General features: G+C 37.9%; 1 protein-coding gene across 2 annotated transcripts in view; it reads right to left on the minus strand.

Annotated features, from left to right (window-relative positions):
• Window positions 1–1,327: 1,327 nt before the first annotated feature.
• LOC104689772 (leucyl and cystinyl aminopeptidase) overlaps window positions 1,328–22,702 on the minus strand; it is a 54,929-nt gene continuing 33,554 nt past the window's right edge. For both annotated transcript variants that reach the window (XM_010400080.4, XM_010400081.4), the window contains 11 exons: window positions 20,944–21,075; window positions 17,658–17,789; window positions 11,979–12,139; window positions 9,361–9,449; window positions 8,497–8,677; window positions 7,975–8,131; window positions 6,412–6,596; window positions 5,593–5,754; window positions 4,083–4,223; window positions 2,993–3,074; window positions 1,328–1,990 (listed from right to left, as the gene is read on the minus strand). In XM_010400080.4, the coding sequence (XP_010398382.3) occupies window positions 1,859–1,990; window positions 2,993–3,074; window positions 4,083–4,223; window positions 5,593–5,754; window positions 6,412–6,596; window positions 7,975–8,131; window positions 8,497–8,677; window positions 9,361–9,449; window positions 11,979–12,139; window positions 17,658–17,789; window positions 20,944–21,075 (1,554 nt within the window). In that variant the 3' untranslated portion in view covers window positions 1,328–1,858. The remainder of the gene's footprint in view (window positions 1,991–2,992; window positions 3,075–4,082; window positions 4,224–5,592; window positions 5,755–6,411; window positions 6,597–7,974; window positions 8,132–8,496; window positions 8,678–9,360; window positions 9,450–11,978; window positions 12,140–17,657; window positions 17,790–20,943; window positions 21,076–22,702) is intronic.

Below are 22,702 nucleotides of genomic sequence, written 5' to 3' on the forward strand. Positions count from 1 at the left end.
TTTAAAAACCTCTACAACTGACAAAAGTATGCATATGCAACAAATAGTAAAATGAAAAAAACCTCCCCAACTTTCCAGAATTTTTTGGTACACCTTCTTGTCTAAAACTCAGCTCCACATTATTTCTCCATAGTTATCACTAAAGCATTTTAATAGAATAGTAGATTTTTAATATTCTAGAGCAGAAATCAGGAAGAAGATGGGATCCTCTTCCACAGTTTTGATTTTAAATTTTTAAAGACTCAGTACTGTGGCCAAGGATGAAATAAAACACATGTGAGAGGAAAGAAAAGATAGAAAAGTGGAAGTTTACCACTGACTTCTAATTTAATTTAAGAAGTGATTAGGGAGAAAAAGCTGAGATATATAAATATATGTGTATATATATACACACACACACATACAAATACTCAAAGATGGAAATAGTATTTCTGTAGAATTTCAAAGATTTAAAATAAAGGAGGAATCAAAGTAATAACACATGACAGTATAAAAACTCCAAGAATATACTTAATTGCAATTCTCATTTCATAATTTAACAACAGTTCTAAATCTGCTTCTATGAATCCACAAAAGATACATTGGTAGTGAAATGAAAAGGAAAAAAAAGTATGCTTACTCTTGCATGTACTGTACTTATATACTATACCTCCAAAATGGGTTTTTTCACCACTTCTGAAAGACACAGATTGCACTGCAGGTATTTGCCTTTCTAGTGGAGCACATTAGGGTTTTAGCTCCTATTCTTTAAGGGAGTTTGAGGATTTGTCTCACAAGATTTTTCACAGTATTAGAAAAACAAATCACTAAAATCTAAATTAGAAGCTTTCCTAAAACTAATGCCAGAAAGAGTGAGCAATGATGACACATTATACTGTGATTTGCAAGGCAATGAAAGACCAGAAGTTTACAAAAATGAAGTGACTGACGTATCTGTCAACTGCAAATCCTCTGCAACAAGTGGTGAAATTGGAAGTCAGTCATCAAAAGGGCACAAATCAGCAGTCAGTCTAAAAGATGAACCAACATGAAAAAATACAATTTTGTGCAGTTGGTCAGAGACCAATACAGCAAAATCAGTTAAAGTTTGATGATTAATGATGAGATTCTCAAAACTCTCTGATAAATTCAGAGTAGAAGTTCCAAAGTCACACCATTGTTCCTGGAAATCCCATATCTAAAACACTTGGTTTTGCTTTCTGTTTCTTCTTTTCCATACTACTATCCAGCCACTTTATATATCAAATTGTATACTATTAGCACAAGATTTATTTTTTTACGTGTAATTCCTAAAGAACACCATGAAAATAAAAAATCTAAACTTAAATCAAATTGGAATTGTATTTATTTCACCTCTCAAACTTTGTAACATTCACTACTACTTACATACCTGAAATACAATTGTGTTTCACAACAGCTTCTATATCTACAAATGTGGAAACCACATACAATTTTGCATTAAGAACAAAAATCTACTGCTCAATGAGCAGTCTGCAAAATAGTAACAGTTCACGGTAACTCTTTCTTTCTTACCTGACTGCCAATATTAACCCACCGCCAAGAAATTATAACACAACTCCAAAAGAAAGGGCGTAAGTTTAACATATAAAATTATATTTAATCATTTGTGCAGATGTTTGGTCTATAGATGAAAACAGTTTCAGGGTAAATACTTACATATTGCTCAAAAATGCTTCAAGGAAAATAAAAATTTATCTGAGACATGCCCTGAGCTATCTAGACTCCTTAATAGTGCAATGTTGCAGTGATGCCTGGTTTCACCCTGGCTTTTGCAAATGAAACACAGTAACTGCTCACAGAGCTCCTAAATGGCTGACACAGCACAGTATTATATGTACTATAGCAGTTCTTGTAGCTTTGCCAAGTTTCTCTCCATCCACTGGATATTGAGCTGAATTGTATCAATTGCCTCTTTTACACAACGCAGTTGAGAACTCTCCTCTGACTTTGACTCAAAAAATGACTTGACCTGCATAGCAAGAAAAAAGAAAGAAAAAGAAGATCTTAATTAAAATCAACACTAGCCAGACAAATAGGTTCAGTAGCAAAGGCTACACACATGTTGCAGAAGATCAATTTTTGAGAATTGTTTGTATCTATGCAGTAAGTAAACCTCTCAAAGGAGCTCCCAAAATGAAAGAAAAGCATTTTTCATGAATACAGCAGCCATAACTCATTCGTTTTCAATATATCATTTCACCAATAAACAGAAATTGATTTACCATATCACAAAGCCAACAGAGAGTACGCAGAGTTCTGGAAAATGAGTCCTATTCTGTGACACAGAATTGGTTGTTGCAAGCAACCCTCTTCAGCATTCTGGAACAGCCCCCACACCCAATCATCATTATACCTGTCAATGCTAACAGTTAAAGTATTATAGGTCAAACCATTAACAACTATCTCTACCAAATTATCTGAATGAAAACATTAGACTAAATCTTGAATGATTCTTGATATATTAACTTCAAGACCTTGTTAGAGAAGATGACAGAGCTTTCTAAAAGCTATTAAACAATTATTGACTGATACTCAATTTCCACTATAACTCTTTGGGATTGCTGACAGGAAAAACAGAATAAAGCCATTTTTATGGCACATAAAAATGTATCACATTTCAGAGGTACAAAAAGCATAGCTTGTTTACAAATTCTAGACCAAAATTATATACAGATCAAATCATTATTTTGTGAGACAGTGTGTTCCAGTGCATAGGAAAACACAACAGTATAAACCAATAACTGCGTTCAACTCTGTAATGCAACTCTGTCACAGACTCAGTATATAATCTCCCAGTGTTTATGGATATATTTGCCATGTTTGGAATAGGGAAAGCAACTGATGTATATCCTCACAAAAGGGTGTCGAGGATATAAATAACATGTGAACATGTGTATTCATCATCGTTCAACTAAATGAAAACAGCATTGGCACTAGAAGATACCCCTTTCTGGTAGATTGAGCCACCAACCTCAAGCAGATGTGCCTTCGTTGCAAACTGAGAAGTTGACCAGCTAATGATATTCTGGATAGTATATGAGCCTAGGTGAAACCTGAAAGACAAACAAGTATTTTCAGCTAGGAGACACTTTAAGATGGAGTTTTGGTAAATGTATACATTCTTTTCTACTATTTCTACTTTTTTGTTTAGCAGTTGGAAATTATTAAAAGCACTTAAATTCAGTACCTTACATTACAACTACAAACCTTATTTTTCAAAAGAAATATACCGTCCTAGAAATCCAAGCCTCTAGCTCCCTATTCCCTCTAAAAATGTAACATAAGAGCAAAACCCATGGAAAATTTTCAAACTTCTATCACAAGTCAAATAGTAAAGAACTGAGGACACCATACAATGAATATCAAGATCCGTATTTGTGGTATGTATGTGTTCTAAAGCTCTACTATAATTGAACTTGCAACCACGTTTCGTTTCAAGTGAAGTAACTTTGTAATATTGGTTATGAAGGGCTTCCTAGAGCAGAAGTTTTCACTGAGGAGAAACTTTTTTAGTAATGTGAAACTGTTTAAAATCAAAGCCGGGATTTAGAAATACAGGTTTCCAGTACTGTTAGATTTTAAAGACTTGGGGGGGGGTCAGCTTTCCTGCTGGGTACCCTTCAAACCCAGTTAAAGAGAACAGATTTCTGAAGCAAGTGGGATATTTTGGTTACTTGGTTTTAGGAGTGCTGTAACAATGCAGAAAAAATAAATGCTGAATTAATTCTCTGGATCATCTTCTGAATCCATCTGATCTACATAAATATCCTGCAACTGAACCAATCATCTTAGAGACAGCAACCTTTCAAGAAAAATTAAGATCAAGATTGTTTAGAATTATGCTGAGGTTCTAGGAAGCTCCAAAGTCCCATCAACAACTGGTGAGACTTCAAAACTTACGTAGCAAGTTATGTTTGTAACCTCTGATTTTAAAACATTATTTACTATTTTAATATGAATCTTTTTATATGAATGCAACTATTCATTGTCTTGTTTGAAAGAAACAAACAGGTGCTTTTGCCACTGTGAGTTTGAAGTTTCAGCCGCATCAAAAGCCTTACTTTCGTATAAGCTTTTCCCAGTTCTCTTTGACGAAGTCCCAGGCCAGCAAATACCCAGGCAAACTCTGGCTAACAGTTGCTATGATATGTGAAAGCTCCTGTGACCTGATGATTTCTCCTTCAAGACTGTTCTGCATTAGCCTAGGAGACAAAGCATATGAAAAGAGACAGGAAAAAAACTTCTATTCATATGTTCACATGGGTCTCCCAAAAGTCCTCAATTAGATGGAAAAAGTTTACATAATACATCAAGCAAGCAACTTCTGGCATCTGGAAGAAACCGATGTTACATTTTATTACAACAACTGTACTTACTCAGCTTTAATTTCCAGAAATCAGAGTGACCTTAGCTCTAAACCAAGTACCTGAGTTTTCATTGGTGTTGGAAAAGATGAAGTAAATTCTAATAGTTTGTAAAAGAAAAACAATACATCAAAGAGGTAAGAGAGGGAAGCTGGATTAGCAGGAGAAGTTTGTGCTCTCTATGAAGTACTGAGATTTAGTCCATAGAGGGGAACATAATGTAAAGTCAAAATGTCACCTAAAGAAAGGGAAAAAGAAAAGAAAAAAAAACCCAAGCAAAAAAATACCTCAACTTGTGGGAGACAGAGGAGTAGAAACTCCTGCAATTAAAGGAGGCTTTGATTTACAACCCTGGAAGAGACTAGGTCTGGCTTAATTGACAGAGATTTGTGGACTTTAAGCAAAAGGATTACAAACTTGTGTTCCTATCATTATAAGTAAAATTGTACACTGGGTGTTTTGGTGAAGGGTTTTAAAATATAATAGTGTGGTTTTATATAGTTTAAGTTAAGAATGTAGATGGTATAAGAGAGACATCTGTGTGTACGTGACATGAGAAGTTATTGGTCAAGACATAGCTGCATTGCAGTGAGAAGTGCCACAGGTGATAGGTCATAAATCCAAAACAAAGTGTTGTTTTAAGTATCTATTGGATTAGAAAGTTATAAATTATTATGTAACCCTAAATCTTGTGACTAGTCGCCATTACTCGGAGGTGTTATAAAATCTCACGCCTCGACTGATGCGTTTGTTATTTTAAACAATAAATTCCTGTAACTGCATAGTCCCATCCCTTGAAGTTATCTTCCTCCGACATGTGAAAGCGCGGGAAACGGACATCAACTAGTTTTTGATTATAAAGGTATACTAATCTTTTAAGGTTCTATAGAACAGCCTGCAATTTTGTTACCCATACTGCAAAATCTAAAATTTTCTGTTACCAGTAGTACAAAGCCTTTCAGTTAAATTCTTTCCTCTTTATGCATATTCAGAATTTGGTCTTTTGTGCTTCTCTATTACATAAGTTATTTTCAAGTAAAAAATGTCAGGTTCTTCACGTGTATAGAAGCCTGTGCAAAACATTTGGATGGATTTTCTTTAGCAATCAGAAATGTTTTCAGCAGTAGAAAAAAGACAATGCACTTTTCCAAGAAGATTGTTATCACTTGTAATTCACACAGCATACAACTTTTTGGCTTCTTCATACCAGATCAGCTTTCTGGCATCTTCTGTGCTGGCCAAGGCTTTAATCATTTTGCTTTTCTCTGCTTCAGAAACTGAAGAGGAGTACATCTTCAGGAGGAATTCCCAGCCATCATTAGACTTGGCTCCAACTGCAAATATGGCTTTCATAACATCACTAGGCAGACTACAGGGAAAAACAAAATCAACAAAACAAATAAACTAAGGGGGCACAAAAATGCTCACCTGAGAAAAGAAGAAAGAAGTCACAAAATTAAAAGATTAACCTGAAAGAGATGCCTCTCTTTCGAGCAATTTGATTCTGCAGCAATTGTTAAAGTTTGCTGGACTGAATTCATGCCAATCTAATACTTTCAGTCACTAGGAAAAAGCAAATAATTTAGTTGCATGAAAACAAAGTAAATTGTACAAAAAACCTGAGAATTTTCTATGACTCAAAACACAAATGAATCCAGTGCAGAATGAATTCTGCATGATAAAAAAGTGTGCTTTGGCTTTGCCACTAAGTAATCTTCTTTCAACATGTAGCTCAGGAAAGGCAGATGACAGCAATTTGTGGCTGGTTTTGCTGTCACACTTAATGACACTGGAGACAAAGTCTAGCGCAGTCATCCTCTCACTGTGAAACAGCAATTACTTTTACACAGGGAACAGTTAAAGACAGATTTATGTTCTTTATCAATACTAAGCAGGTGGGGTGGTGTGATGGGGGTTTTTTTTCATTGTTCTGTTTGTTGTTGGGGTATTTTTCCCCAATATAATGGTGGCAGTGTAACAGGAAAACAGATGAGTAAAAGAAGTGGAAACTCAGTTTTTGTGGTACCTTATTGTTCCGTTAGACTTCATCCACGTCTCAAACATCTCAGTGGCAGTTGTTCTACAGTTTCTTATATCATGGGTGCAGGCAAAAGCCAGCAGTGTTGACCGGAGCTCTCGTTCAGACAAGGTCCCATCATCTGTCCAGTGCTGTTGATCAATTTTATCCCCAAGCAAGTGCTCTATTCTACGCTAAAGGAGGAAAAACTTACTAGCAATAGTTAATTCCTTCCAAGAGGATTTTTTATATACAAAATTAGTTTAAAATAAGAAAAAAAAGTTGAGCTTTAGAACTGTGGAAGCTAAACATTGTCGTTTTTCATCTATTTATTCCAATTTACGCATGTTGTTTCTTAACTGTAGGAATAAGTATCACATAGCACATAAATCTGAAAGGTGGGCCAGGTTACATCTAAAATTGCACACGGAAACTTAAGACTACTCTTCAAGCCATGGCTCAGGCTGGCTTGTAAACAGCTTACAACCTCAACTAACTACAACTTCTGTATGTTTCTTTTAACTTTACCAAGTCACAGTTAATATACCTTTGTTTAACACAAAGAAACAACTTTTGTCTGTCTATAGGCTGAACACCCTTCAGTTTTGTAGTTCTGTAGCTTGCCAAAACCACAGCTGGATGCCTGATCAGCTACCGCATCTCAGCTGAAACTTTTGAACTTAAATAAAACTGCATAGACACTGCATTGCAAACCAGAGTGTGGGATGTTTATAGCAGGTATGTAACAACTTTGGGTAAATTAAAAGAGTGCTTTTTGTTTCTTATGTTTCCTTAAGCACTTGCTAATTATCCCTACCTAGCATAAAGAAAAAACACCTGCTATTTTACCTAATCATTTAATAATTTTCTTAAAGACTAAATCCCTTTACTGACATTTTACAACATAAAGCAGCAAGGATCATTTTAAACCAGTGCATGAATACGGAGAAGAAGCTCCATAATAAGAAAGTAAACAGAGAAATGATAAGACATATCCTCTTCAAGAACTGAACCTACAGTATTGATTTCACTGCAAAGCCTGTAGCACTATATTGTATTAATCTATTACACAACTGGAACAGAACAGTGACAACTATCCTTGTGTTTCTCTTTTTACAGAAAACAGTACAATTTTTTTCTCCTGTCTCTCTACAGAGCAATTAGATTTCCAGCCACTCTAACTTTTGAAAATAACTTTTCTATATAAGAAAAGTACATGGATTCTGTTTAATTACATATTTGTGCTAAATTGACCTGTATGGACACTTTAAGATAGCCCCAGACACCACTGTGTTCCCACTGCACCACACTCCCTACAAAACAGTTTGGGGCATATGGGTATGGTATGGAAACAGGGGAAGGAGAGGGGAAGAAGCTGATCCAAAAAATGTAGCATTTTGAAAAGAAATCATTAGAAAAAGCTGGCAAGACTGGTAACTCTCTAGAATCCCCATCCAACTTAGTGAAATTACTGAGTATGTTCAGCAGTCAACACGTAAAAAGATAATGTAACTATAAAGAACATTATAGCTAATTATTTCAAATTATAATTTATGAAAAAGTAAGACATACCATGACTCGTCCTGCCAGTTGTTGTTCACCCTTTTTGTCTAAAAGGTTGTATATAAGACTCAGCTGAAACAAAGCTTGAGTAAGTGGTGCAGTGCAGTTCTCTTTGTTAAGGTAATCAATCAACTCAAAGGCCTTTTCCAGAGACTCTCTTCCTAGACTATGGGTAAATGAAAACAAACATTAAAATGGATTACAAAACAAATGCACTCCCTGAAACAAGATCAGAACTGATGCTTTCCATTACACTAACAGAGAAATAAGACACTAAACAAAACAGTGTCTGCCAGAAATGGAAACTATCATGTGGCTCTATGTGATCCCAATAAATAGATGATGCTATAAAGAACAGGAAGATAACATCTAGCACCAATATGGAAGCATCAGTGAACAGTTCCAACAAAGCTATTGACTGAATTAAAATGTCTCTAATGCAGTTGTTTCTAGAAACCAAATCTCATGTCTTCTGACTTGGAAAAAACTCCAAACAAGTATTAAACCTGTTGTCCCATACAGAAGTCTTACCGTGCAAGGTTGAAGATATTGTTGATCAAATTCGCTCTGTCTTTAGGACTCAGAGCAGTGTGGTTTTTTTTCAACAGGTCAATCAGTATTTTCCAGTCTTCAGCATAGTGTACTATGTAATAGCCATTCATGTCCACATTGAATTTTATCCATTCCACCTCTTCTGGAAGTTCAATGACAGCTAGTGGACAGACAGTATGTTATCAGCAGAAACAAATATTTAACAACTGTTTGTTCAAATCAAAGTCTATGAAGTAGACTAGTTTCAGAGAGTGAATTCTTTCATGCTATTTCCCCATATTACGAAGAAGGAAAAGCCAGTACAAAGGTTTCGAAAGGCTCAAAAATTCCAGGTTGTACTTCCTCATCCTTCTTTCTACATCTGATTGAATGAACATTATCACAGTCTGCCCCAAGCTGCATCAGTTAATTCCTCTCCTTCTGTCCAGTCCTTCTTTCAAACAGCCCCATCTACTGTTCCAAATACAGTATCTTCCTACACAATTAAATAAAATAAATATTTCAGTGGAAAGTTACTTCCTAACATTTCAACAAACCGGCAGACCAACTTTCACATTTCTTGCTCTCTAAAGACCCTGCAGTTTGAGAGATTGTGTGTATGCACTGTGATGAAAAGCATAGGCTTTTACAAATTTCAAACCTGTGCTTCTGTTCCAGTTGCTGTCATTTATTTATACATACATGCTATAGGGAACCAACTCTCTGATGATGACAACAGCAGCAGTGCTTTGCTCCAGATCTCTGTAATTACTTTGTACCTGTATGTTTTCACCTTCACATCTTACTCAAGGGTGTTCTCAGAAAAATCATGTCAACTTGCTACCAAAGTTATGAGTCACATACCTGACTTCTGATCCAGTAAATATGCATTAGTACAATGGGTAAAGTTGCACCTATTTGTAATGTAAGTGAGAGGAATATGCCACAGGTAACTGCAAAGGAAAACAAATGTTAACTGACATACTATATGCATACTATCGCTCTTGAATGGTTTGTTTTGTTTCATTTTAAGCACTTTTGTATACTAGTAATACTAGAATCACTGAATGCTAGAATAATAAAGTATAAATCTCACCTATATAATCAGGACATGATGAAAGAATAAATGCACAGCATGCACAGAAATTAATTTTTTAGTTCCACCATGCTGAGAAATGAGTAAATTTTATAGAACAGCTTGGAAGAAAAGGTTTTAGAAAAGACCTTTTAAGGTCATCTAGTTCAGCTCCCCTGCAATGAGCAGGGACATCTTCAACTAGATCATGATGCTCAGAGTCCCATTCAACCTGGCCCTGAATGTTTTCAGGGATGGGGCATTGACCACCTCCCTGGGCTACCACTGCCACTGTTTCACCACCCTTACTGTAAAAATACTATTCCTTATAGTATAGTCTAAATCTACCCTTTTTTATTTTAAAACCATTGCTCCTTGTCCTATCGCTACAGGACCTGCTAAAAAGTCTGTCCCCATCTTTCTTTTAAGTACCTGAAAGAGTGCAGTGAGTTTTCCCCAGAGCCTTTTGTCCTCCAGGGCGAACAGCCCAAACTGTCTGTCTGTCCTTGTACGAGAGGTGTTCTGTCCATCTGATCATTTTTGTGAACCTCATCCGGACTCACTCCAACAGGTCCCTGTCCTTCCTGTGCTGGGGACCCCAGAGCTGGATGCAGTGTTCCAGGTGGGGTCTTACTAGAGGGGAGCAGAGGGGCAGAATCCCCTCCCTCCCCTGCTGCCCACACTGCTTTGGATGCACCTCAAGATACAGCTGGAATTCTGGGCTGTGTGTGCACACTGCTGACTTGTGTCCAGTACCACCAGTCCCCCCAAGTCCTCCTTTGCAAGGCTGCTCTTGATCTGCTCATCCCCCAGCCTGTTGATATCAGAGGCTACCCTGACCAAGGGTCCACTGCTCAAGTTTGTCCAGATCCTTCTGGATAGCATCCCTTCCCCCAAGCACATCAACTGCACCGCTCAGCTTGGTGTCATCCACAAATTCTCTGCAGGGGCACTTGATCTCACTGTGAACGTCATTGATGAAGATCTTAAAATGCAGCAGTCCCAATATGGACCCCTGATGGACTCCACTTTTCCTAGTACTTCTTTCCCAGTTCCAGCATGCTAGGTAGCTTGTCCAAAATCATATAGACAGTAAATCTCTGGCTGCATCAGAAATTCATCCAGTACTATTTTTACCTGAGTCCAACATTGTTTTTCTGATCTTTTACAAGTTTTAACTAAAATAAAAAATGATCCAAGTACAAGACTCAGATACCAATCCATGGTATAGAAACCATAATTAATTGCATACCACAAAGACTTTCTTAAGTGAACTGCAAGCTGGAAGAATAAGTGCTAAGGAGGCTCATAATGATGATAAGGACTTGGCTATTTAGAGAAAACACAGGTCTGAGTGGGATGAAAGAAGCTGCACATATTAATCTGATTTTGACAGGGACCCCCTCTATGTATGACTCACACAGAGTGCTTTCTTCAAAACCTTTTCATGCATGCACCAAATTTACATCAATTAGAAACAGAAATTACTTAGATTAAAAATCCTTCCCTTCCTCCCTTATCTGTCAACCCAACATTGCTTTTCTTCCTCCGCATAACCAAAATAAAACAGAGCCCTCTAAATTCCTACATTTCAAGAGACAAATTTCTTTCACAGACCTAATTTTTGCAAGATGGTGCAAAGGACTCAGTTCCTGTTAAAACTTCAAACAACTGAATAAAACCAGCAAAATCCCAGAAGAATTCACACTTTCATATTTTTGTTAGAACACTGTTGAGGGTAATAAGGTAAGTTATATTTGTAGTAAATGAAATTTTAAAATTACCAACTGCCACATCTTTGCTTCTTCAGTATTTGCATATGTACTTCCTTTTAGGTTTTGGTACAATGGATGTTGCCTCTGTTATATATTCAGTCATTTGATGTCATGCATTAGTGTCATCTTAAAATTTCAAAGCCAAGAAAGCATTGATTTGAGATTCTCTACCTTCCTCTAGCAAAGCCCAAGATGTACACTGAGTTTTGGCAGTAAGAAGCAGAAGCTCTAAAGTAGGATGCATGCATCTGTAACTTCTGTAAAACTTCTGCAACCTGCCTTTCTTCAGATTCTTGTTAAACACACAGAACTTCCTCAAAGGTAGAGAAACCTTTACTTATGAGATCTGCCTTTTGGTATTGAAAGCCAACTCATGATGTCAAGCTTAAAAGCTTCAGGAAAGGATGCATGTAAGAAACTCAGATTACAAAGGGTGTCACCAATTTTTACCAGTTGCTTCAGTGGAAATAGACATGGGTCTTCAGGTAGATACTAGATGTGTGAGTTTCTGTGCTGAATTCTCTATTACTACCTGCCTCCAAAGGAAACACTAAAAGGCCTGAATACAAGTGAGAAAGGTTTAAGACAGCAGCTTGCTTTTAATGGATAAAAGGTATTGAGAAGGTAATAACCTTGCATCTGATGTCCAATTTTCTGGTTCCACACGATACAAAAATTTCTCTTGTTGTACTGAAATAATCTTTCCCTTTCGGACAACAGTGACTAAAGGAAATCCTTTATGCACAATCCAAGTCTTCATCATTTTTTTTACATCTAGTGTTCCATTGGTAATCTGTAAAAACAATCATAACATAACAAGAAAATAGCAAATGGAGAACACTTAACTTTCTTCTTAAGTTACTGATTAAGTGGTAGCATGATTTTGCATCTGTAAACAATTGCTTTGACAGCAAACTTGTACATTTCATAAGCAACAATTTAGGGGAGCAAGTAGTTTTTATTTTAAGTTGAGGGAATCCTAGCCAAGCAGTAGAAAGACAAACTGGAAACATCAGGTAAGTTGAACTGATATTGTAGTAAGGGTGGAGAGACAATGTTACAGAAGAGAAAGCTACAGTAAGATCCCAAACTCTTCCCATCCTTTCTCTTTCCTTATTGGTATGCTGACATTATGCGAGTGTTTCAAGTTGAAAAATCTTTTTTAAATTCTGAAATTAATATTAGAAATCGAAGTACAGTGATGGTATTTGTACAACAAACCCACATATCCTTTATAAATTTATTTTTTCCCCCTACCACTTACCAGCCTTTGCATAGCTTTACCTTTGACTTCTAATCTTCTAATCTCTAAGGAACATCCCCTCTGAGAACAAGTACTTTATAATGGCTATGTATTACCATCTCTTTATTAGCAGAGAAAACATTTTACCCTGAAAAAGATAGTATGTCCCCCAACTTGCAAAAATGTGTTTTAGGCTGAGCTATCAGGAACATAAGGAAATTAATACATCATTATTCAAGTTACATTAACTTTTACCAACCTATACTGTGTCTTTCAATAGTTCAGAGAAGCATCTTACTGCCCACTGTTCTCTGTTCAAGCCTGTAATACGTACAGTTCACCCTTATGGGAAAATAAGATACTATTTATGTAGAGAATGACCATAAACCTTCAACAGGGGTTTCAATTTCAGGGAAGCAATTCTATATCAAACACTTCAGATTTATAGAATTTGAAGTCTGCATGTTTGGGTTTTTTTACTTTTTACATACTCCCCCAAACCACTCTGGCTAAATCCTCTTTCTCTGTCTTATTATCTCAAGCTTTAACTGGTACTACAGTGTTGCCCACTGCTGGCTACCTAAAGACTGGCAGAAAGGTTTGTGTGTAATCTGTAGACACATGAGTAACTTTGAAATTTGCTCCGCTGAAATAATTCTATTCCAATATAAAATCCCAAATCACCTGAAATAAACCAATTATTCGAAATTATTGGTTCACAGTTCATCTTCGCAAGAATTTATTGTCAATAATTTATTTTCTTGACATCTCTTCTTTGAACAGCAGCTCCTAACTTCAATGAAAACAACACAAGAAAATGATTTCATCCTTCTAGGTAATGTATACCAAAGTTTTCTTGCCATGTTGATGTTTCTTTTAATGCCCATGCATTTTCTCATCTTCACTCCAACTGTGATTAACAGGGGCCTTTTATGTTCCATTTCCACAGAGAAGGTTAAGACTTAAGAAATGATAGTGCATTTTGCCATGTGAAAAATGTATACAAAAATTTATGTTCAAAGAAAATGACACTCTCATGGTTTGAATTTTTAAACACCTTCAGCCTAGACATAATTAATGGCAGCACAAGGGAAAAAAGAGCCAGTCAATTTGCTGAATATCACAGGTTTGTTTTTACTATTACTATGCATATGGAAAACAACTGAGAAGTATACCAAGTATCTCAATACATGGTAATACTAATGAGTTAATTGTTACAAGGAAGACTCAGTGAAACAGTACATATCTAAACCAGAGAATGATCAAGAAGTCCAGACACAGTTACGACCTCTTGAAACTTTGAAAGATTTTTGTTTCTTTTCCTTTTTTGAAGGAACTTCTAACAGTCCTGGACACTGGCTAGAGTTCAAGGGCCGTAACAACGGTATCAAACAACCCAAAGATCAGATAGGAGCACAATATTTTGTGTGACCTATTCACTTACTTATAGTTCACATAATTTTAATTACTCAGACATCTACTGGGGGAAAACATTACTAAGCAAAAACTTTCTATCAGGCTCCTAGAATGGACGAACCTTTGATACCAGGGACAGGGGAAATAATCAGCCATGAAGCCTGCCTAGATTTTGCTGTCTGTCAACAGAATCTGGCTCAGAATTTGAAGGTGAAAGATCATCAGAAAGCAAAAGAAAACAAGAATTCAAGAGACAAGAAGAAAAATATTGGACAGAATGAATACCAAAGCAAAAGAAAATGGGCACAGGGACAGTACATTTCAGTAAATTCAGAACAGCAATAGAAAATCAGTGGGAAGAAAGGAGTGCAGAAAATTGACACCTTCTCAGGGAACCAAAAGGATTAAAAGCCCAAATATAAACTAATCCACTGCAATACCAAGGGGAATATGAAAGCATATGAAAGTGTAGGCTGTGTAAAAACACAAAATGGACAGCATTAACACTCACATGCAAGAAGCCCACAAACCATACCAGAGACTCAGCCACAAAATGAGGTGCAGTCAGAAATGGACAGAAGGAAAAGGAAACATTGTAAGAAGCATCAGAAAACACATAAAGAACCAGTTGGTGGGCTCCTCCACACAGAAGGGTAACTTCAGTCAGACAGTTGTTAAATACCTAATGTCAGCAGAAATTTGGTAACTATTAAATTAGCACGAAATACAAAGGGTTGTTTATCAATAAAAAAGGAAACCACAGTGAGTTTTCAGACTAGATGTTACTAAGTTTGTTGGATGGGATTTATTTAGCAAGAGTAATACAAGCAGGTGAAGCAATCCCAGAGTTGGAAACCATTACTTTTTGACTCTTACAAGATGATAACTAAGGTTCCAAACAACTGGAGAAAGGGGTCTGCTGAGTTTGCAGAAAAGGTAAAGCAAAGAGTAGGGTAATAATAATAATAATAATAAACAACAATGACAACAGCTACTCTGAGCCAGAGACAGACAAAGCAAGTAGTCTAAAGTTTTGAGGATTACTCTTTTCCTGTATTGTGGTAATAGTTAAATCCTGCACCTAGTTAGTTAAGCTCTCACATTAATTAAATGTGAGGCATTTGTGAAAGGTTGAGGAAAGTCTCTTTGGCGTTATAAAAGTCACTTTTCCACAAGAAGAATTCTCTGTCACAAGAGTCACAGACTGCTATCGGCAACAGTCAATCACTAATGGGCCAACTAGTGACTACGTTATAACTAAACAGGCAAATTTACAGCCACCTGTGACAGCTGACTCCTGTTCTTCAGAAATTTGAGTATCATAAGGTAGATGCCAAGAACCAAAATTAAATATTAAGTCAGTACCCTGCCTAGAACTTGGCTTCTGTGAGGGAACCTCACATGTATTTCAGACTTTAATATATACTATGCAATATACACAAACATTGGGAAATCTGTTCCCTTCCCTTATACAACTACCTTGACACTCCCTGAGGTACTCAGCAGCTCTTGCTTGTTAGAGTCACTGTCTCTCTTGCACATACTCACTCCCTCTTGAGCACTTCCTCCACTGCACTCTCTCCTACTCTCTTCCCCTTGTGTCCTTTTTCCCTTCAATCCTTATGCCTCTACCCCTTCCCTGCTCTCTGACCTTCAACAGCTCTTCATAGAATCACAGAATCATTGAAGTTGGAAAAGACCTCTGCAATTACCAAGTCCAACCTATAACTGAACATCGTATCAACTAAAAGATACTAGTTGCTTCTTGAACACCCCCAGGGATAACTCCACCACCTCCTTGGGCAGTCAGTTCCCATGCTTAACTGCCCTTTCAGCGAAAAAATTCTTCCTGATATCCAACCTGAACCTCCCTCAGCGCAGCTTCAGGCCACGTCCTCTCACCCTGTTGCTGGTTGCCTTGGAGAAGAGGCCAGCCCCCACCTGGCTACAACCTCCTTAGAGGGATTTTGCAGAGAGCGATAAGGTCATCCCTGAGCCTCCTTTTCTCCAGGACAAACAACCCCAGCTCCCTCAGCTGCTCTTCATAGGACTTGTGCTCTAGACCCATCACCAGCGTTGTTGACCTTCTCTGGACACACTCCAGCACCTCAATGTCCTTCCTGAACTGAGGGGCTCAGAACTGGACGCAGAACTTGAGGTGTGGCCTCACCAGTGCTGAGGGGGGGACAATCACTTCCCTGGTCCTGGTGGCCACTCTATTGCTGATACAGGCCAGGATGCCACTGGCCTTCTGGGCCACCTGGGCACACTCCTGGCTCAGTCTGGTTCAGCCACTGTCCACCAGCACCCCCAGGTCCTTTTTCATTGGGCCACCTTCCAACCACTCTTCCCACAGCCTGTAGCACTACAAGGGATTGGTGTGACCCAAGTGCAGGACTCAGCACTTTGCCTCGTTGAATTTCATACCACTGGCCTTGGCCCATCAATCCAGCCTGTCCAGATCCCTCTGCAGAGCCTTCCTGCCCTTCAGCAGGTGAACATCCCTGCCCAGCTCGGTGTCCTCTAAAAATTTAATGAGGATTAACTTGATCCCTGGGTCCAGACCATCAATAAAGATACTAAACAGAACTGGCACCACCACTGTCCTGAGGGACACCACTGGTGACCAGCCCCCAGCTGGATGTGACACCATTCACCTCTGCTCTCTGGGCCTGGCTGTGCAGGCAGTTTTTAACCCAGCAAAGATGCACCTGTCCAAGCCATGGGCTGCCAGCTTTTCCAGGAGAATGCCATGGGAGACTGTGTCAAAGGCTTTGCTGAAGGTCAGGTACACAACATCCACAGCCTTTCCCTCATCCACCAGGCGAGTCAGCTGGTCATAAAAGGCGACCAGGTTGGTCAGGCAGGACCTGTCCCTCCTAAATCTGTGCTGGCTGGGCCTGATTCCCTGGCTGTCCTGTATGTGCTGTGTAATGGTTCTAAAGATGATCTGCTTCATGACGTTCCCTGGCACTCAGGTCAGGCCAACAGGCGTGTAGTTCCCTGGACCCTTATTCCTTCCTCTGTCCTTCCTGGTGTCTCTCCACTCTCCTTTTCCTGGCCTCTCTGACTCCCACAGCCTTGCTGACTCTGGCTCTCACTCTCTTCTGCTCAAGCCTTTGCTTTCTTGAGCCCTTCACACTCATTTTAAAATTAGACACAACCTTATGCTTGCCTTATCATTTGAGAGCTGCCTGTACAGTCTGCTTTCCTAAAATTTCAGCACACTTGTTAAAACAGAAGCTATCACAAACAAAGTCGCACTAGTCGAGAGTAACCCAAGACCTCTACGAGGCTGGATTTAGCTATTCCTTGAAAGTAAATTTTATCCTAAATTTTATTACTTTCATTCTGGTCTTAACACATGTAATTCAAGAGAAGATACATGCATACTGGATGGACATGCATGGCAGCACACACCCACTCACAGTGCTTTTTTGGGATGATACTCAATGTAGCCCTAGAAGCTTCAGGAATCTCCCTATCTGTATGAGAGAACTTTGGAATAGGATGAGCAAAAAATTCAGAGTATTTACCTGCAGTCTATTATCCTATATTTTTCATAAACAAGGAGACAAATAAAAACTTACGACACTCTTAAAGACATGGAGAAAAAAAAAGAAAATAAGAACCATGTGTTGAAGACGGATACCTCATTCATGCTGTCCCACAAGTCATCACTCTGGGCAGTTCTGTAGTTGTGATTATGCAAGTATACCTCAATGCCAGCTTGGAAAACATCCTTAGTGAGATAATGCTTCAGCATCAAAAGAAGTGAAGCTCCCTTTAGGGAGAAAAAACAAAAAAGAAAATTCATCAGTAAATTGAAGTTACAGCACTTTTTAAAGCATATGCATATTATAGCTCTTTCACAGAAGAGGAATAACTCAGAAGCTAGCAGATTTTATTCCAAATAATATTCTTCAAATAATTACCTTTACACTCAGTTGCCTTGAAAAAATATTCTTTTAATATTTCACAAACTCCAAATACAGTTACAGAAAAGGCTAATGTAGTTTGAAAATTTTTCCCACCTGCTTTGGAAAAAATATATTTTAAAGGCTCAAACTACAATTAGAAAATGGACCAGTAGAATTTGACATTTTTTCCAATTAACATAATCTGAAAAATATTGCCTTCTTACTGATATGTCTCTGCTGGATGCCATTTTTCATTACCAATACTCATCTGTATGGTACAGAACTGCACTTGTGAGTCAATGTTTAACAGTCATATAATTTGCAGTTATATCAAAACCCTAAAAATACAGGAAAAAGATGAGATACACTTGATAGGCTGAAATTGACTGCAGAAGAACAAGTACATTTTGATGTGTTTAAATACAGCCACGTTTTGTTAAAAAAAAAAGTAGTAACTGAGTAGTTTTAGTATCAAAAGAGCTGTGAATGTTTCTATGTCACAGCCACTAATAAGTAAATCGCCTGATGACTTGCGTACTGTAGAACTGAATGCAGATGAGCAGCCATAGATCAAGAATAGTTTAAAGGTGCACTTTATATTTTTGATGCTATTTCTAGGAAAGAAACAAGATGTAAAGGAGGAGACTTTAAAGAGACAATGCATTGTTCTCACACATTCCAAATTCAAGTTTTCAAATTTGAGTAACATCTTACCTGAAACTGAAGGCTTACCTCAAACTGCAGGAATAGCCCTCACTACAGTTTTTAATAATTTGGCCACAACTTCCTCTCCTGTATGCATCTGTACTTAACCTACAGCTCTGCTACTTTGTTTTTCCTACTGTCAGAGACTTCCATACACTCTGTTGTTGCAGGTGGATCTTGTCCCACCCATGCATGTTAGGTTTACTGACAGTCTGCAAAACAGTCAGACTAAAAGTAATATTGTACAATAATTTCTATTCCAGACAGCAAAATGTAGAGGTCACCTACTAATCTGTGTCAGCTGGCAGTACAGCAAAACAAACTATGTTATACAATTCAGTAACAGACAGCCCGACTATATTGCAAATGTCTTCTCACTTGAATCGCCAAGAACTCTAACTAAGCTATAGGGACAAGAGTAGTGGAATACAAAAACTTCATGCCTGAATGAAAAGCTATGCAATGAAATCCTTTGAAATACAGAAAGCAACCATGAAAACACTATTTCTAACAATTTGCAAAACCTCTTTTGGTCAGCTCTTAAAGGTGTAGGTTGGTACAATTCTATTCAAAATTTGCAGATACTTATTAGTAGCAATAAAGTAATAAAATCATTCTCCAAATATAATGTTATACTCACTAATTGACTGAAATGCCAATCCAATCACTTATAGAACTTTTCCACTGAAACTATAGAGAGAAGTTTCAATCAAAGACTGACAGAATTTGTATCACTATAGTTGGCTACAGACATGATTGTGCCCAATGCATAGCTTCCAAAAGCTCACCAAAAAGGGAATTACTCAAGACAACACCTCTGAAGCATGAAACAACAGCCATGCCTTTCAATAAAAGGAGAGAATCCAAATTAATTTTGCAACCAAGGTAACCTGAAAATCACGCGTCTCTGTTCTTGCAGTTGAGAAAACAGAGTCCAAAATAAATGGAAGCACATCACTACCCTAGGTCTATTTGGCATCTCAGACTATTCAAGGATGCCAGACAACATGAGTTGACCAGCTGAGACGTGCACAAAGACATCAGAGGAAACAAACCAAAACTGTCATGGGCATGGCATTCCACTGAGCAGAGGAAGATGTAGTATTTAATTATTTTCTAGCAAAAAATAGCTGTCCCCATGATTTCTAACTAGATGAAAGTACAAGACAACAATGGAAAAAAATGTCAGCTAATCCAAAATAAGCAAACGAAAGGTCTTCCTCCAACACTACCAAAATCTGGTATCTAAAGCTGAGACAATGTAAATAAAAATTTTGCAAATACAGGTATTTCTTCTCTAATACATTTTTAAGCAAGGCACTGAGAACTTTTAATAACATAAGCCTCACACACAACTCTCACTAGACATTAGGAATACTCAAGTTTCAGACAACCAGGATATTCAGTAAAATAATTTACATTTAGAAGCAAGCTTCCAGTTCAGGATATCTCTAAAATACTGGATTTTTTTTAAACCAGGGTGAGTATAAAATTGAGTGATTACTTCAATGTTTTGTTTTTACTCTTTTTTTAATCACTTGATACTGTCTACTATCAGAGGAGGAATATATGCCTAATTGGATATGTTACTTCACCTACTGGTGCCCTGGGGTGGCTGGTGAAATTCATTACAAGGCACAGAGAGTTTTCAGTAACACAAGTTCCTAGTACCACAAGAATCACTTTATGTTAGGGTGACCAGCAAGGCTTCTCCCAGGATGCAGTGTTCTGTTAATCTATCCCAGTTTGGATTCCCCGGTTGGCTGTCAGCCTCTATCCCTCATCACTCCCCCAGAGCTTCCCTATTGGTCCCCGTTCCCTAGTCCTGCCTTTTCCCCGCCCCTGGATAAAACTCTTGAGTTTCAGGATCATGTTGGTATTTGCCTCTGCAACTTTCGACAGTGTAGCAGCAATAAATGCTCCTGCCAGAACACACGCAAATGCCCTTCTCGACTCTCTGCTACCAACAATAATACTGAACCCACCCCTGAGTCTGTGGGGGCATGCAGGACCCCACAGAGCAGAGCAGGGACACTATTAGTCCCCCTGCTACATCTTCATGAGTATTATACTTTGTGCTCAAGCATTCAACAAGATGGTAAGTAAGGTCACAAATACATATACATAATATTTTCCTAATTAAATGCTATGTAAATGTTTGAAAACATTATTGAGAAATCCTGCATTGTTTGAGTTGGGTGTAAATAACCTCCAAAGATTTGTCAATATGTGCCTATTCACTTGTGATTTCACACTAATATTTTCAATAGCTAATGTATCACTTCCCAAGTATTTTGAAATATTTTTAGTTACCTTGATATAAGAAAGAGCATCAAACATTTCTTCAATTTGCTCTGAAGACTGAACAGCAGAAGAGACCGGATGTGAAGAATTCAAGGAATCCTTCATCATAGCCTTGAAAATTAAATTAAGGAAATCTTCATCCTGGAAGAGAAACATTTTTAACTGTTTAGGAAGCTGAAACATACCTGTTAAGCAGAAAAGTAGAAGCTGTCTCTGCTTTGCTCCTCCATTGGTCTAGGCAGCAAAAGAACTGTCAGGGTAGCACTTATAAAAGCTACTACTTCCCTGCCACATTTTAGCAGTGGAATCTCACTTCTGAGTTTGCATCATTATAAAGACCCTTAAGCCCCTGTCTCTGGCAAGTGTGTCATTGGCACTAGATGAAAAAAAAGAGCACCTTCTAAATAAGTGTGTGTTTAATTTCACATTTATCTCACTAATGCTTTCACTTCATTTACAGTAGGCAGGGAATACAAGAATATGACTTTCATGTGCTTCAAGCATGAAGCCTAGGGAAATTATTCACTACAGTGATATTTGTGAGAATGTAAACAGCACCTTATCTAGTTATTACCAAAGGCTCTTACTTCTTTTCTTCTAGAATGAGGATATTTAATACGTTGGTACCAGAACAAGAAAACCCCAAGCACTGAAAAGAAGCTGATCATACTGGTATTTGTCCATTTCATTTCATCATGGCAAGCAAACAATTCTCTATACAGTAGAGAGTTAAAAAACAAAAAAAACCCCACCACCACGAACAAAAAACCCCCCACAAACAAACAAACAAAACCACACCACCCCTACCCTTCCCCCCGCCAACAAACAAAAAAAAAACCACAGAAACCCTCTGTGAAATACAATAAAAATAACTGTTAAAAATATTAAGGTTATTCTTCCTGAATGGAGAAGTTCTAGGTGATATCTTTTACCAAAACACATTCTGGCACCATCAAATGATGAAATAAATATTGGTCAAGGCAGCTTGTCAGACACCTTTTGGAATGAAGCACACATATGTTAGATGTGTCCTTGTTAAAACCGGACACTACCTTTGTGTCCTGCCCTCAGCACATACACACCCAACAAGCAGAACAGCTACATACTGTCAGTGACAATCCAACTGAACAACCAAGCTAGGCCAAATGGAAAAGTTTTGAAACATCCAGTGCTGAGAAAGAATTCTACTGGACCAGGTTAGCAACTCAAATTTCTTAATAGTAATAAGAGTGACTTAAGAATGCAAAACTAACACTTCTCCAGAATGCTGAGAACACTATCAGGCAGGAAACAGTCTGTACTAATCAGGTGTTAAATCCCATGACTAATGCAAATCACATAAACACTCCAAGAAGTTGATTTCAGGGCTCAGGTATGTCCTCTCCTTGGAGATATCTTTATCCAGAATGCAAAATTAGTCTTTCCACTACCCTCTACATTTAATTCCACTAATCCATATTTGTCTGCCTGTCATTCTCAGTGACCAGAAAGGTTTATACAGTAGCTGATATCCTTTCCTTGGAGAAGAGAGATCAAATTTGAATCCATCATGTTTTCCAGAGTCTGAAAAGCTAGGTCACTCAGTACCTGAGTGAGTTTGTAAATAATCACTACATTATTATATCAAAAAGATTCTATCCTTCAGCCATACATGTAAATGGAAGTGCCTGTGGGAGCAGTGCTTTGTATTACTAAGCGTAACTCAATGCTATCAGAATCCTTTGTGGGGGACCATTTGATACTTTTCTGCCAGGTCTGCTGATCTGTG

This window comes from Corvus cornix, chromosome Z, assembly GCF_000738735.6.
Source record: "Corvus cornix cornix isolate S_Up_H32 chromosome Z, ASM73873v5, whole genome shotgun sequence".
NCBI lineage: Eukaryota > Metazoa > Chordata > Aves > Passeriformes > Corvidae > Corvus > Corvus cornix.